This window comes from Eptesicus fuscus, chromosome 15 (genome assembly GCF_027574615.1).
Source record: "Eptesicus fuscus isolate TK198812 chromosome 15, DD_ASM_mEF_20220401, whole genome shotgun sequence".
Lineage (NCBI taxonomy): Eukaryota > Metazoa > Chordata > Mammalia > Chiroptera > Vespertilionidae > Eptesicus > Eptesicus fuscus.
This window is the reverse complement of record NC_072487.1, coordinates 22,890,647-22,908,039: the sequence shown is the minus strand read 5'-3', so window position 1 is coordinate 22,908,039 and position 17,393 is coordinate 22,890,647. Positions and strand designations below refer to the sequence as shown.

The 17,393-nt window shown below is 38.5% G+C and overlaps 1 protein-coding gene across 14 annotated transcripts in view; it reads right to left on the bottom strand.

Moving 5' to 3' along the window:
- NFIB (nuclear factor I B) overlaps nt 1-17,393 on the bottom strand; it is a 231,906-nt gene that overhangs the window by 57,402 nt on the left and 157,111 nt on the right. For 13 of the 14 annotated variants that reach the window (XM_008145018.3, XM_054727164.1, XM_054727165.1 and 10 more), the window contains 2 exons: nt 7,222-7,290; nt 1,871-1,991 (listed from right to left, as the gene is read on the bottom strand). In XM_008145018.3, the coding sequence (XP_008143240.2) occupies nt 1,871-1,991; nt 7,222-7,290 (190 nt within the window). The remainder of the gene's footprint in view (nt 1-1,870; nt 1,992-7,221; nt 7,291-17,393) is intronic. The other variant, XM_054727166.1, reaches the window with a different exon arrangement.

Here is a 17,393-nt window from a genome sequence, read left to right as displayed (position 1 = left end):
TACAAAAGTCCCTATTCATATCTATCAAGGCAAAAACTAAAACAAAACAACAACAACAAAAAACCCTTCTGATTAACTTAATGAAGTGACAAACAAAATGTCATAGGATTTCAGACCTGGACTGGGCCTCCAGACTCCTACACAGAAACCAATCCTCCCTTTTCTTTCACGTGGGGAGACAAACGTGGAGAAATTCAGGGAGCTGCCCAGTGCATGCTACTGATGGAAACAGTCCGACACAAAGGAAGCTGTGCTCTTGCTATGTTTCCAAAACCTGGAGCATGTGTACGTCTGGGCATATTCATAGCTATGCCTGTGATTAATATTTGACTCACAGGTCACCCAGCATCAACACGATGCAGAAGGAGGCAATTTCTATCCATACCAACCCACTCTGAGAGTAAGTAATAGTTCTTTCGTTTCTTTTTTATGGTTTTATGGTATCAAAAGTTAGAATATGTATTTTTAAAACCCTCCTATAATTTCATTATCCCATCTCTGAATCAGCAGTAAATACAGAAAACTTGAAATGAGGGAGAAAAGATTTTCATAAGAAAATGGACACTCTATGTTGACAATATACTGATTCATCAGACAAAACAAGAAATTACTGTTCACTCTTTAAATTTAGAAAAATTAAATCATTTTAAGATCTCACAATGTCACAGACTATTTTAGTGATAATAAACCCAATTATCTTGCTATGCAATCTAACTATATAAAAATACAGTTTGACCATAAAATTAAGCTTAGATACTAAACATACAAATGTTCATAGCCCCATAATTAATTGAAATGCCATCAACTTTCATTAAGAAATAGCATAGAAAAATAATTAGCCTGTTTTTTTTATTTTTAAAAAGTTAATTTTATAAAATGTATGTTTTGCTCTGGAATCCATGTATGCCGCTATATTTGATCATAGATATACTTAATTCTCTGGAAATGAAATGGGTCTTCATATTTTGAAGATTTAACTCAAAAAGAAAACCAACAAAGCTGTACTATTTATTCACCTTTCATTCTCATTACCTCAATCCTCTTCTACCATTCTGCAATAGTGGAACATATAATGAAATCCTATGTGCAATGACTTTCTAAGCGATTTATCCCTCATTTAAATAGAAAACCTCTTTTTAAACGCCTGTGAGACTGAAAGTTAGAATAAGAAGGTCAAGAGAGAAAAATGAGAATGTCAACAGAGAACCAAAAAGTAAAGTAATCTAGCTGTAGTTCTTCTACAAAGAAGGCTGGTTAAGCCTAATCTCAGAGCGTGTAGAATTTTCATTGGTAACTGAGAGTTCACTCAATTACTAAGGAATATTGACTAATTGAAGAACTTGGCAAACTTTGGCCTAGAATAAGGCCTTTGCTTTTAAGTGTAAGTAAATGACACGTTTTATTTTTCATGTTTCATTGTCCCCAGGCTGGGTTTTGGTATTAGGGTAAAAGTTACCAGGATGGATCAATCATAAACCAGGGTTCGTTGCCAAGGCAACATCATTTTTAAAGTTGTCAAAAGAATTAGCTAACTTGTAGAATTATAATATTTCACAGAACAGCACAAAAGTCACAATATTCCACAGAACAGGATAAAAAAATCATATAACATTTTCATAATTCCCTGGTCACTCCCCCGCCCCAATTTTTTAAAATGCTTTGAATAACCATTACTACATTTAATTTTGAAATGTCAAAATAAATTTCACCAGAAAAGATGAAAAAAAATCTGCGTGAAATCAGCAAAAACTCTTTCACTCTTTGCTTTGTTCCCCCTATTCTGTACCCTCCTGCCTCTCTAGCTGCATACCTCCCTCCCTACCGACTTGCACACATACTTGAAGACAAGAGCAGCTTCTCTCTCAGTTACCTGCTTGGTGGAGAAGACAGCGACCGCTGAAGATTGACCCCCGAGTTCATGTCATGATAGTATGGTTGGCTTGGGATTTCTCCAATTGGAAAGTTGACTCCAGTTCCCTGGGTTATGGGTGCTGAGGAATAAAACAAATGAAACATTGGGATTGACCTTTACACTTGTCATCTTTATTCAAATGTAATAATCTAATACTTTCCAAGCCTCTGGGCAAGGAGGAAAACTCTCTTTACTTTTAAGACTCTAATATCAACCATATGCTGTGCCAGGATTTGAAAACTTCCTCCTGATACCAAAGTTCAAGTCTGCAAACTGGAGGCACTCAAGCTCTAACTATTGAGTACCTCTCCCCCAACTCCAACTCCCCAACCTTTCTCACTAACGCATTTGTATTTGCTCGAACTCTGTCACCCCACTAGTCTACGGTGCATTGGAGCAATGTGCTTTGTATGAAGCTGACTCACAAAAGTCAAATCATCGTTAAATAAATATAGAACAGTTTCATAAATAAATACCAAATAGTATTCTATAGTCAATATAGAATCAATAACTTTAATATAAGAATGGATTAGAAATCATGATGTTGATGATTATTTGATATAAATAAATCCTGTATTGTGGCAAGTAGATAAGAAAAATTTTAAAATATAAAAAAGAAAGCCAAGATTTACCCACCCCTCAAAACAGATATTTAGATTTCACAGGAATGGTTAGTATAGCTTTTCTCAATAATTATGTTTTGTCTTCTAAAAAAGTGTTTATGCTATAACTTAATACATTATGTAAAATATGTACATGGAGTTTCATATGTTAAGGTAATTTTTTGTAAAAATATCTTTTTTATTTTGCTGATATATCATGAACTGAGATTTTTGTATATTTGTGTTGGGTTTTGCACATTTGTTTAAATTAAAACATTTGTTTCTAGACATTTTGAATAAATCTGTGAGGTTGTGCTAGAATGAGTACAGTCTTGGGAGCCAGAGAGCCTTTTAGTTTGAACTTACTCTACCACTTATAAGATATGTGCCTCAGTTTCCTGAACTGTAAAATGAGAAGAATAATAACCTACCACCTATGATTATTTTGAGGATAAAAGAGGTCAAATGTGATATTATGCCTGGTACATAATAGGTGTTCAATAAATATGAGTTTCTTTCCTTTCTCCCCCAAGTTTCCTCCCTTGCAGACTGAAGTGGTCAGCAAAGATAAAACAGTTCAAAAACATGCTAAGAGCAGATGAAGAGGTATAAATGAACCTACTTGCTGAAAATTTGTTCATTCAACAAGTTATTGATTGTGTCCATTACTGGCAGGTGCTGCAAGGGATACAAAATAGTCTAAGGTAGTCCTGGTCCTTGAAACATACTGGACAACAAGGTGGGCAAACAAAACACTCATGAAAACATAAATACCAACATAATGCAGACGACAATGAAACTGTCCAAATAATGAAATGACCTGATCAATAAAATGCTGTAGGATTTCAAGGGAGGAAGAATCTAATACAAGCTTGAATGGTCCAAGAAATCTGTGGGAAAGCCAGAGATGGCACTGGACCTCGGAGAATGAATAAGGTATTGAAGGGGGGTCATTTTAAACAGGGTTTACATAGGGATCGAAGTCGTGGGCAGAGATAATATACAAGCTGGAGACCAGACACAGGTTGGTGTCAAAGGACAAAACTTAGGCATAGTTTCCATTTCTTCGCCTGCTTTTATTGGACCTCAAAGGCCCTAAGGAGAGAAAGTGTGTGCCCTGTGCAGTGGCAACGACATTCGAGAGCCCCTGAGACTCACTCTAAGAACACAAGGTCTGTTTCCTGCCTCTCCTAGCTGCCTCGGGTTGAATATACCAGTAAAATTTCGAAGGGACCACAGATTTTCAAGGAATTTTTCTTACTCAGAATTTTTTATAAACAATTGAAATGTGTTCACCATCCGTTGAATTGTATTCCGATACCACATAGGCCAAGATTAACTTAAAATGTTTTTATGAAAGTATGAACCTGAGGCAAGGCCTTAGAGCGCAGAGAAGGACCAAGGACTATACGATGACGAACTTCCTTTTCCTACTGAAAATTAAATAAATCACTACATACGAGATTCGTTTCAGCTCCAAAGTTCTCGAGCTTCTGCTTTCTGTTAGACTGTTCATGTTATATGTACCTCACATTAGCCTCCTTTGACACAGGACATTTTTGTATTCCATGTGTAACTGTGCCTAATGGCTTAAATCCTTTGGAAAGCTAAAATGCAGCTGCTTGCTGTGGCTTGAGGTACACCGGAGGTTAAAAAAAATGCAAGGTAAGAAATCCCACAGTAACCACATGCTCTGACGTTTATTATTAGAACCTTGTTCTATGTGACATTGGGAAGAAGGGCATGTGATAGGAGGAGGCATTTGCGTGGCTCGGTGAAAGCAAGCAATCTGTCCAGCCCCTGGAACAGTAACGGATACAACTCCGATATCTGAGTTGCTAACAGGAAACATAGGTTATATTGTACACAAACACTGTGCCATTTAGTAAGCTCATGCAATATTTAGGCAAAGCTCTGCAATTTCTGTGCAATACATATGGCCTGATGGTCAGTACAGGCTGCTTGACCATAAACATACGAGGTGTCATTTATAGTGAAATGATAATAAAAAAAAACCTTCAGAAATTATTTTCTAAATTTTGTCCAGAAAGATTATTCCAAAGTATCAAATCGGCAATAAAAATAACCTGTCTACAAATGTACACGCGAGTACAAATTTAGTGTGCATTCTGACATTAACTGGGAGACTCCACAAAGGGAAGCGGATTACTAACAAACGTGGCCAAATTCTAAAACAGCACACCCACAAAATGTATTTAATGACGAAGTGTATGAGAACAGCAAGTCCCAGACAGATTCCTGTCTACAAGCCTCCGAGAGAACTTCCCTCGGACACAAAGATCAGTGTTAGCACGTCTCCCAGAGAGGGGCAAGAAGCCTGGAGCTGCAAATCATGTTCAAGAGGCTGCCAATATCCTCTCAGAAACCAAGCTCTCAAGAATCGCCGATTCCACGGGTTAGAGGCCAGCCCTTAATCTCTCTTATTGTTCTTCTCACTCCAAAAGCTGATCCTAAATCAACTTCTAAGATGGAGATAATATCCTTCGACAGAAAGATCACTATCCTAAAACTGAATAGCTTCATTAGCTAAAGTCAACATACACATTAGTGGGTCATATGATCGTAAAACCCCGGAGGACAGAAACCATTAACATACTGTCAAAAAGTCGGAATTTGTGATATACAGCATGAGGGTTGCGCCGAAGTTTATGTTTACTTAGCAAACCCTTATTTCACCCACAATAAAGTTCAATTGTGTAAATAAGATTATAATGTAGAGATATCAAAATGCGTAGGAGAATCATCTCTCAAGCATTTCGGAGACACCCATTTACATCCAGAGAAGAAAATACATGTTTGTTGAATAGATGAATGAATGAATGTGGATAATCAATGGACTAATTGCAAATCAGTAATGTTTGTTGTAACAGATTACACAAAAACCTCTCAGAAATGACAGTATGAATTAAGGAAGAATGAGTGAAGTATGTTAAATTTACCTCGTTTCTGAACTGTTATAGAAAAGTAATTTTTAATCTTTTTTTTTTAATGTTTCAAATTTTTCAAAATGTCCCTCTAGGCTTTTGACAGTTCTAACATGGCTCTCCTTCTACGGCATCCAGCATAATGTCACCTGTGATGAGGAGCTAATCACATTTCCTGATTGATGACTCCACTGCTTCTCATAAGAAAGATGAAAATGTATCTTGGAACTTAGGAAATTTAAACAAGTAATTTCATAATGTCTTATAACTGTTAGCAGCACAGCTTCCCTTCTAAAGAACACTATGGAGAAAACACACACACACACCTCCAAATACCCCTTCTTTGCATGATGCCCAAAAGTGAAAGTAAGTCAGGCAGTTTCCTCTCCAAATTAAAAAATCAACATAAAGGAACTTTCAAATGTCAAAGGCCTTCATACCACAGTCTGGTCAGGAAAAGCACACAAGCCTCATAGCCTTGGTCCACCAGTAAACCATCAGAATCCTCTTCCCCAGCAAATATTGAACCCTGGAGCTACAGGATGTTAGATTTTGGTTTACGCTGCCCCCAAGTACATAGACCTATGACAGAAGTCTTTGCGGTATACATTTATCCACTGGAACATCACGTCAGAAAGGATAAGTTACTTAAAGTTTTAAAGGTGCATGTACATAACTCTCTGAGAATCATGCTATTTGCACTGGCCGCTTTAGAAACTGGAACTCTTTAAGAAACTATGATTCAAAAGACATAGGAATCTACTAGGTTGGAGATTCCTTCACTGAACACAACTCTAAAGCACTGCCTACTCTTTATCCTCAGGAACTCACTCCCAGTTTGTTCTTTTGGATCACCATAAATCTTACCCGACCTCTGAATGTGACCCAAATGAAGAACACAATTTAAACAAGAACCAGAGTGCCCCTACATTATCTGTATAGCATCATTCCGAACTGTAAGGCTCTCCATCAAAGTGTCAGGTGAAAACACACCCGTCTAAGTTACATAAAGAAGCTACCGCAGAGGAGAGAGCAACAAGACATGAGTCACCTCCTTTAATGCAATCGGTGCGTTAAGAGCTGCGTCTTAGATATATATTTGCACACACTAGTTCTAAGTAAGCGAGTTTATCGGGGAAACACTCCCCATGCTTAGTTAGCTGGCCAGGTGAAGTTACCCAAGAAACACCTCATCCGGCCTGCCAAGAATGGTGTCTCAGGTGAGGTGGGCAGTTAAAACAATTGGATATTGTTTGGGATAACAATGCTTTCTATCTATATCCAACTGCAATCTGCAAAGCTAATTTCTGCATCCCTCTACATGCTGCACATTAGCGTGTATATCCTGTACATCTCCAAGCTCCCACCAAAATGTCAGTAAAATAAAAAAGCACTTATCTACAGGAAACTTATGTGGGTTATTATAACAATACGTAGTACATTTAATTAATCGCACTTCCTTTGATAAAAATGACCATCTACGGTCACAGAGAGAACAGTGAATTAAGTGAATACCAGTAACAAGGCAATCAGAACAACCCCAAAATTATTTTTGTGTAACAAAAAGTTTTAATGATTTAAATGCAAATGTTTTAGAAAATCAGACAGAATATATTCACTAATGATTTCATCAAAAGTCAGAGAATTTAAAGCTCATTTTCTCCTAATATATAGTTACTCTTCAAACTGTATTTAAGGTTCAAAATGTAAAATATTTTAAATCTCACTGCAAAATTAAATAATAAGAAAACTATTTACTTACTTCTGGATACCCTCACGAGCTCTGATACATTGAAGACTCCAGATTTTACAAAACTATCTTCAAGGTATCCTGAAAAGAGACACAAAGGGGGAAAAGATCAACATATGCAGGAAGCAAATAAATGATTAAACACTAGAATTTGTTCAAGTGTTTTTAAACCAAAGGTTAGAACACACACACACACACAAAAAGAAGTGAGCTTACAACAAAAACACGTAAAGGCAAAACTTGTGAATGCAAACTGGGTCTGTTTAAGCAAAAGTAAAAAAGTTTAGATGCTAAATCATCGCCTAAGATAATTTTTTAACTTTCTAAATGTACAGGGCAATTGGTACAGTGCTTTTGCCATGGCCCACCCATGGAGAAGGAAGGTTTAGGGGTTCTCATACATGCATTCAGCTTGGTAGCATCTGGGAGACGAAAGTCCATCCATTTAAAAAAAGAGAGAGAGAAAGAAAAAGGAAAACCACAACCACAATTAGCACCTTGTTGGAATTACTTCAAAGATCTCTTGCAACCACTGTTCTTTCACAAATCCTTCCCTGATTAAAGAAAAGTGAGCTGCCATTACCAGCACCCCCACCCTCGTTCCCGGGCCATGAATCACACAAAAGCATAACTTGTACATTACAGCAAATACTTTGCATCAACCAATTTCCGCGCACCTTTACCATACCTCACCTGATCTCCTTGCTTTCTCACCCTCGCTACTATTCCCCCGGGTCCCCTTCATTTCAAGAACTGGACACTTTTTCTAGCACACAGTGGTGATTGCAGGGCTCCAAGGAATGCCACATGACCCTTCCATGACCTCCAGGTATGGGGTCCACCAGGCCTGTGTGGCAGCTGGTCTAGCTGTATCTACACCTAGACCTGAGGACTCCCACAAACACTGGCCCTGCCCCCCGTTCCCCCGTCTACGACAAAGAGGCGTAATGATGTGAGGAGGAAGAGAACACTTAGGAAGAAGGAATATGGTTACTCTCTGCTGCCCCACGGACAGATCAAAAAGAGCCTGAAAGCCTCAGAATTCAAATACTTCCAGGAAAAAACTCTCGATTCCAAAGACTGTCAATTTGATCTGATTTCACTTAAAGCTTTAGGGTTGACCAAGGGAGGGGATTCGTTGCCAGATGTGAGGCACTGGTGGTGTAACAACATGAAGCACTCAAGTCAAAGAGCTGGGATTCGACTCCCAACCACCATTGACCAGGGTGGAATCCTGAACATGTTATGAGGCTCTTTCGGCCCCAGATCCCTCGTCTATAAATTAGAGGCAATAAAATTACCTACATCATAGAATTGTTATGGATAATAAGTGAAATGAAAATAGAAAAGCCATGGTAGGCACTGATTTCATAAGTTCAAACTGGCCACTGGGGCCAATGATCACCCATACACTGCATTATACACACTGGATTCTAGACACTCAAATTATTTGTAAATCTGCATTTAGAGATCTTACCAGAATAAATGTTACCAAACCCTTTTTAACCATACAGAGCATGAAAAGACAGAAAATCATTTAATTATAATATATGCTTTACTGTTGTGAACTGAGGAGTCGCGTATGTCTGAACACTGTTTTATACCCACCTATCCACCTTCTTTAGAAAAAGGATGAAAGAATGAGAGAGAAGAAAGTATGAAATCCCAGCTGGTGATAATACTTAGGCTTCATATTAAGTCATTACTGTAAAAAAAATATATATATATATATATATATATATATATATACTCTTAAGATGATAATAACAAAATGTCCCCATTTGATGTACTTCTATTTTAAAAAACTCCTACATGTTGAGCAATTAATATTTCACCAGATTGAATTCATTTCAGTGATTATTGAGCAACTAGATTAGCCAGCACTGAACAAGGTGCTAAAAGACATGAAGATCAAAAAAAAAAAAAAGACATTGACTCCCTTTGTGTGGTTGAGGATAAAGATATTTCTAATTTTCTGAATCACTGGAGACTATCATTGAACACAAAGATTTCTGTTGTTTTTGTTGTTGTTTTTAAAGTACAATAAGATGTACTTTTATATGATAGTGCACATGAAATTTTATGTGTGGTAAATATGTTAATATGGACTTATATACATATTATTTTAGACCTCATTTATCATGACTACAGCTCATGTGCTTAAACAACCAGACAAGCTTGCTTGTCCTCATCCAGCTGCACCCTATAAATGCCTGTCCTCATGCCTTTCTCAGGCAGCTCCCTTCTGACCAGAAGGCCCACTCTGCGCAGCTCTCCTCTCATTCTTCAGTATCCAGCTCAACCACCATCCCCTCCACAGTCTGCTCCCAACCCCTGGGCCAGTTACAACCAATTTCTTTCTTCTCCATCCACCCAGAACCTAGTGTGTACTTATTCTACATCACTTTGGATGTTCGAGTTTTCCAAGATAACTGTTTTCAGGTCTTGTGGTTCTTGATGGATTATCAGCTGGGTTATTTGAAGGAGTGGCTGGGTTTTTGCTCATCTCTGTAGCTGCCAAACAACTAGCTCAGCACCTCTATATACAGAAAGTATTAAATAAATGCTTACAGAACAAAATTTTAAAATGCAACTTACTGAGAGGGAATCACAAAAGAACATTTTAGTAATTTTATAACTGCAGACTTAGATGGCTCAAGATTGAAGGATGACTGTATTGTTATTCTGGGAACTCATTTGCTGAAAGTTTTATTTAGGCTTTTGGGTAGAATGGGAAAGAGTAATGATTAGTCAGATTGTATTTCTGACTTCATTGTGTAAAACTTTAGGCATTTAGTACCAAATAAATACCAAGAAACTAGAAGAGTTTAAAGAGTAAGAGTTCAAAAATAGTTGTTAAGAAAATCTGAGGAATAAGTGAATAAGCAATAAACATTTCAGTATCTATAATAATAAAAGTGTAATATGCTAATTAGACCAGACAGCCGAATGACCTTCTGGATGTCCTTCCAGACGAAGCCGGGGCTGCGAATTTCGTGCATCAGGCCTCTAGTATTTATATAAATGACATCATCTTAATACATAATAACATTTCAATATGTACATATCATCTGAAGTTCATTTCCATATTACTCCGATGAGTAGTCAGGGCTCCATTTGCTTCTCAGTCGTGCCTATTAAGATGGAATCAGGTATGGATCTGCTAAGAGCTTCATAAGGGAGGGAGGTGCTACCTCAAGCTAATCCTACCAGTGGGAAGACAGTAAGGCGCACAGATAAATACTATGCCATAGGCAAGGGAAGGCAATTCAGAATGTAGCCGGGTGTTCCCCACCCCCAATTTTCCAAGTTCTAAGGAATTTGAATCTACAAGAAAAACTGAACGAGTTACTTTACTAAAACTATGATAGGCATTGAAAATATGTCAGAACTGCTTTAGCACCCACTAGACCAGTGATGGCGAACCTATGACACGCGTGTCAGCACTGACACGCGTAGCCATTTCTGATGACACGCGGCCGCATGCCGAGGATGAAACATTTGCTGCTCCTGAGGATGAAACATTTGCGACTATAGTCTTGGAGTTAGTTTTTTCCTCAAAGTGACACACTACCCGAGTTAAGCTCAGTTTTTTGGCGAAGTTTGACACACCAAGCTCAAAAGGTTGCTCATCACTGCACTAGACAGAAATGCAACACCATGGATCCCACTGGCTTCCACTCCTGCTTGGAACATAGGGAGACTCTGAGGATGAGCACTGTCTACTGACAATGACCTTATAAGAGTGCGTGGGGGGTCAGGATAGCCTGGGAGACGCACCTGAAGCAGAGGGCTACCGCCTGTCATGCATGTGTGTACGCAGCACAGCCTTTACAATAGGTAGGCATTACCCAAGATGAGGCAAAGTGAAGAAAAGAAATGGATGGCACTTGGATAACGAACAGTGCTTGCTCCCATGATATAAGAAATAACACTTAAGGGCTCTGTCCAAATAAGTGGGGAGGATCGTGCAGGAATCAGGAGCCCTGGGATAACGCAGGAGAGTGAGGCTCAGCAAAGTGCAGGTTGTTGCTGGAACCTCCGGGCTGTGGGGGCCTCCAGAAACATGGCGCTCACGTGTCCCATAAACCACTGTGAGTCTAAATGGCTGATGCACGGGCCAAGAGATCTTAAAGCAATTTGGAGACATTCGTGTAGTAAATTCTCTTCATCTACCAAAGGAAATATGAGCATCTCTGAGGCAGAGCAGCTGTTTAATGGTTACCGAGCACTATTACACAACAGCTTAAGCCAGGAAGCAAAGAGCAACTCGGCATTCACAGGATGCTGTATTTACACCACATGTTTGCTTTTTAAAAACTGAAATTGAGTTGGAAATGAAGACCTCTGCAAACTGAAAACCCTCAAAGGCAATATCAAATTATATGATGTTACTTCTTTGTTCATTTTTCTCTAACAAAAGCAACAATAAATCACTACTCAGAAGTTAATATAGTGTTTAACCTCCTTTACAAACAATAACAGAGGGACACAATGGCATATCTAACTGTTAATATCTCAAATTATAATCAGCACCATTTGAATGTTAAACAACATTTACATAGAAAATCCAAAGGAAGACTGATAACGCTCATTTTTATAGTCTACTGTATTCTATTCTTGAAATTAAAAATAAATAAGCCACAGAAAGCTGTTATTAAATTCATGAAAGCTGTCTTCAAGTATTTGGAGGACTGGGAATGTAGATGGTGGATTAGATTTATTCTGCATAGTCCCAGCAACTGTTTGGTGGCCCCATAAGCAGAGTTGTCATCCAATTAGAAATGTCCCAGGAAGGAATGTGACACTTTACAGAGGTAATAATAACCAACACATGCCAAGTTACTGCCCTAAGATCTTCTCAAGTATTAAATTCAGGTAATGCCTACAAGTTGTCATACTGTTCCCATTTTACAGATGGCAAAACTTGTGTCTACAGAAGTAGGGAGTTTCTGGCTAGAAAGACCCTTATTAGAATTAAGAATTATCCCTGAATAGGACATTGGATAAAAACACCTCTGATTCCACTTTTTTCACATGGCTGTTTCCTGTTGGTTTTCTTGCATTGCTGTGGAGAAAGAACGGGAGACTAGGTATCTAGTCTTTATGATTCCAACTGTTCACTTCCTTCAACAGAGTGTAAAAGATGTCTAAATCTTTTGCTTTATGGATGCAAAGAAGGAGAAGATAAGAGTATTTCACACTAGCTCTTTGCCAAACTTTATATTTCAGCTACTACAACTAACCCTTGGTGAATGTCTGGTAGCTGTGTTTTAAAACATAGTTCTATCTTCCGTTTTTTCAACTTATCTGAACTGTCCATGATTAAGGATGAAATTGTGACTGTGTAATAGATATACTAATCATTGCAAAGATAATGATTCTTGGCACAGAGACTGAGCATCAGCCTATAGCCAAGGTTAATATTCTAGCACTGATTTAGAATTAGGTATCCTTCCATATGCAATGTAAATCCATGATAGTGATATAAGTGATCTGGTAGAGTCAGAAATTTTCTGAATTTAACACACACTGATAGTATCCTCTCTAATAAAAAGGTAATATGCAATTAACCATCACTCTGCTACACAAGCCACGCCCACCCGTCAAGCCACGCCCACCCGTCAAGCCACGCCCACCAGCCAATCAGGGCGAGTATGCAAATTAACCCCAGCCAAGATGGCTACCATTGGGTTTCCCCAGCAACAGAAGAAGCCAAGCTTTCCACACACTCTGGTGGGCCCAGGCCTCCACTCAAGGATACAAAGTTTCAATTATAGAAATGGCGGCAGCCACGGATTAGCAGGAGGCTTGGCTCCGCTCCAGGGTACAAAGTTTCAATTGTAGAAGGTAAATAAATTCCAGATACCAGGGCCTCTGCTTGGGTCACCAGAGGTGTGGCTGGCCTGCAAACCACCATAGGCCCCCTCGCCCAGGCCTCTCCACACCCCAAGGGAACCCCACCCTGATCCAGGACACCCTTCAGGGCAAACCAGCTGGTCCCCACCTGTGCACCAGGCCTCTATCCTATCTAATAAAAGAGTAATATGCAGATTGACCACCACTCCAACACACAAGATCAAGATAGCTTCCCCTATGTGGTCAAAGATCCTGGCCCCATGTGGACACAAGATGGCCACCACAAGATGGCCAGCAGGGGAGGGGAGTTGGGAGGGACCAGGCCTGCAAGGGAGGGCAGTTGGAGGCAATCAACCCTGCAGGGGATGGCAGTTAGGGGTGACCAGGCTGACAGAGGAGGGAAGTTGGGGGCAAACAGGCTGGCAGGGGAGCAGTTAGACATCAATCAGGCTGTCATGGGGGTGATCAGGCTGGCAGACAGAAGCAATTTAGGGGCAATCAGGAAGGCAGGCAGGTGAGCAGTTGGGAGCCAGCAGTCCTGGATTGTGAGAGGGATGTCCGACTGCCCGTTTAGGCCCGATTCGGTGGGATCGGGCCTAAACGGGCAGTCGGACATCCCTCGAGGGGTCCCAGATTGGAGAGGGTGCAGGCTGGGCTGAGGGACACCCTCCTTCCTCCATGCACGAATTTCGTGCACCAGGCCTCTAGTAATAATATAACATTATTATATTAATGTTATTTGTGTTTTTTAGCGTTTTTTAACTAATCCATTAAACTGATTTGTATATATGTGTGTGTATGTGCGTTTTTATAAAATTGAGATCAAATATAAATTAATTTGTATCTTGCTTTTTACTAATTAAACATTAACTCTTTTCCTTTAGATTAAATAGTTTATCAGAAGCAGGATTTTATCCTGGTGGGGTGGCTCAGTTGTTTGGAGCATCATTCCATACACCAAAAGGCTGAGTACATTTCCAGTCAGGGCACATAACTAGGTTGCAGGTTTGATCCCTGGTCAGGGAGCTTATGGGAGGTAGCTGATCGATGTTTCTCTCTCACATTGATGGTTCTCTCTCTTTTTTTTCTTTCTCTCTCTCTCTCTCTCTCTCTCTCTCTCTCTCTCTCTCTCTTTCCACCCCTTTCCTCTCTCTCTCAAATCTTTTTATTAAAAGCATGATTTTAATGCCTATGTAATATTGCATTGCATGGACATATGATACTTTATTTGACCATTCTCCTATTTGTTTTATGTTATTTACCATTTAAAAAAATATTATAAATAGCACTGCCATTAACGTCCTTGAACACAGATCTTTGTCAGCAATTCTCATGATTTCCTTAGACTGGAGTTCCCAGAAGTGGACTTATGAGGTCAAAGGACATAGACTCTTTTAAAGTCTTGGTAAAAACTGCCAAGCTGCTTTTGATAAAGGTTTGTCCCAGTTCATACTCCCTCTAACAGATCATGAGTGGGTCCAGGTCACCACCCTGCTGCCAGAACTACATATCACTCATATCAGTAGTGATTTGTTTTTAATTGTGGCGAGTTGGTGGAGAAAATACAGCATTGTTATAATTTTCATTTATTTAATTATAATAAAGTTGAATATCTTTCAGATACATATGCATTATTTATTTGAACATAACATTCAAATATAGGTAAAATAGGAATTGTACTAGCAGGAATATTTTATTACTAATATTGATTAGATTATTTCTAGAGTTTCACAGTTAATGATAATGTTGCCTATTAATTGGAATCTAATTTTTTTCTCATCATTTGATATATTCACTTATTCCTACTTTTCTCAAGTTTTAAAAATATTTTCTAATCAGAATGATTATTGAATATTATTAAATGCTTTTTTTACCTTAGTAGAGATTCCCCATTTTTTCCTTACAGCATTTATTATTGTTGTATATTACTAAATTCCCAGAATAAATGATCTTTGCTTGTCCATGGAGGAAAACTCTTTTAATTTACTGCTGCATTGGTTTGCTAACAGTTTCTTCCTACTTCTCTATATGTATTTAGGATACCTTTGTGGGAATTTTTGTATTTTGTCAGGTTTTCATACCAGGATTATATGCATATTTCATAAAATGGTTAGGATAAGAGTCATTTTTTTCTGAAAAAAAAAAAAGTAAAAGTTCTTGAAAATTTGGGGCGGGGGGGGGGGGGGGCGGCGATCACTGGCAAAATTATTTTCCTAGAATCTGTTTCAGAGAAGCTTCTTCGATACCTTTGAGTCTTTCATGAAATTTATTCTATTCATGTTTTTTGGTCTTAAGACAATTTTATTATATATTTTCCAAGAATATTATCAATTTGCTCCTATTTTTTAGTTTACTAGCACAATATTTTATGGTTTATAAGTTGGTTATATTTATTTTATAGTTATATTATAATGTAATGCTATAATTAATATAAGTAAATTAAATTATGTTAAACTATACTAAAAAAAAATCAGCTCTACCATTTACTCTGTAAAACTAAGGCAAATTAGGCAACTTTCCTACACCTCACATTTCTCTTCTCTAAAATACAGATGATAATCATAATACCTATAAGTCAATACAAAAACTGTATAATGTTTTCAAATATTAATAAAGACAGTGTTTCAAGAGAGGGAGAGGGAAGGTAGAACTTCCAAATTAACAGAAAGAACAAAACACAATGAATAGGAACTTAATCAAGACAGCAAAAATAAGGACATAAGATGTAAAAATAAATAATAAATATAAAGGAAAGTAAAAAGCATAAATCAAGTATATCAATCATTACAATAAATGTAAGTGGACTGAGTAATCCCACAAAGAACATTAGATCAACTCAAGCAAATAAAATTCAGCTATTTTCAAGGACCAAAAGACAAAAAGATAACAAGAATAAAGTGTTGAAAACAAACTCGTAGGCAAAGAGAAATCAGGCAAATTCAAACAAAAACAGTGTCAATCCGCAAAGGTTAGGATGGAATATAAGATGAATTACAATAAGCAGGAGAGAAAACATTACAAATGAATAAGTGGCACAATAAATGAAGAAAAGAAATCACCAACCCTACATGCATGTGGAAAAGTGCATAAAACAAAACGTATTCAAATACAAGTAAGTTGAAAAAATACAAATACATAGAGAGAATTTTGAATGCATCTCTTTTACAACTGAACATGACTATTAGACAAAGACCAACTTTATATCATTCAAAATACATATTTTGTTTTATTTCCATGGAAATTTTATAAAAATAAAATAATCATATTGGCACATTGTGGAGATCACCACAGACTTATGAATACTTATAATGAATACATCACAGGGATATCATCCAAGGCAAAATGTTAGCTACAGAGATTAGAGACAATTATTTAAAAATCTACGTGCTCCAGTTAAAGGGACAGAATGCAATTTTTTTAAAAGTAGTAATGCAATAAGATTCAGTGGCAACTCTTTACTTTTTTTCCCCAATACGAAACTATTTTTCTTTCAATTTGAATTTCAGTTGACATTCAATACTAGTTTATATTAGTTTCAGGTATACAGCATAGTGATTAGACATTTATATACCTTACAAAGTGATCACCCCAATAATTCTAGTATCTACCTGGCACCATACATAGTTATTAACTATTATTGACTATACTAGAGGCCCAATAAATAGTTATTAACTATTATTGACTATACTAGAGGCCCAAAGTGATCACCCCAATAATTCTAGTATCTACCTGGCACCATACATAGTTATTAACTATTGTTTACTATACTGGAGGGGGGGATCCCTCAGCCTGGCCTGCCTGCTCTCACAGTCCGGGAGCCCTCAGGGGTGGGAGGGGACCTGGAGATCAGGGGAAGGCGATGCCCCCATCACACCTCTGCTGCTGCCACTGCCAGCAGCGCAAGCCTTGGCTGGCCCTGGTTACCTGAGCCTCGGGCAGCCCTGGGCAGCTGGACAGCCACCATCCAAGGCTTGCCTGCGCCTCGGGCCGGCCCTGGGCGGCTGGGGGACTGAGGGGATTGGGGGACTCTGGAGACAGGTGTGCGGAGCAGCTGGACCCACCTGGGGGAGGGCCCAGCCATGCCACGCGCCTGCTGCCCCAGCGGGGCTGAGGGGACTGGGCGCCACCATCTTGTGGCTGTGGGTGCCACCATCTTTGAGGGGGTGGCAGTCAATTAGCATATTCCCTCTTTATTATCTGTGAGCACCACCATCTTTGCGATGGTGTGATGGTTAATTTGAATATTCCCTCTTTCTTATATAGGATTCCTTTTGCTCTATTTTACATCCCCATGACTATTTTGTATCAATGTATACTTCTTAATC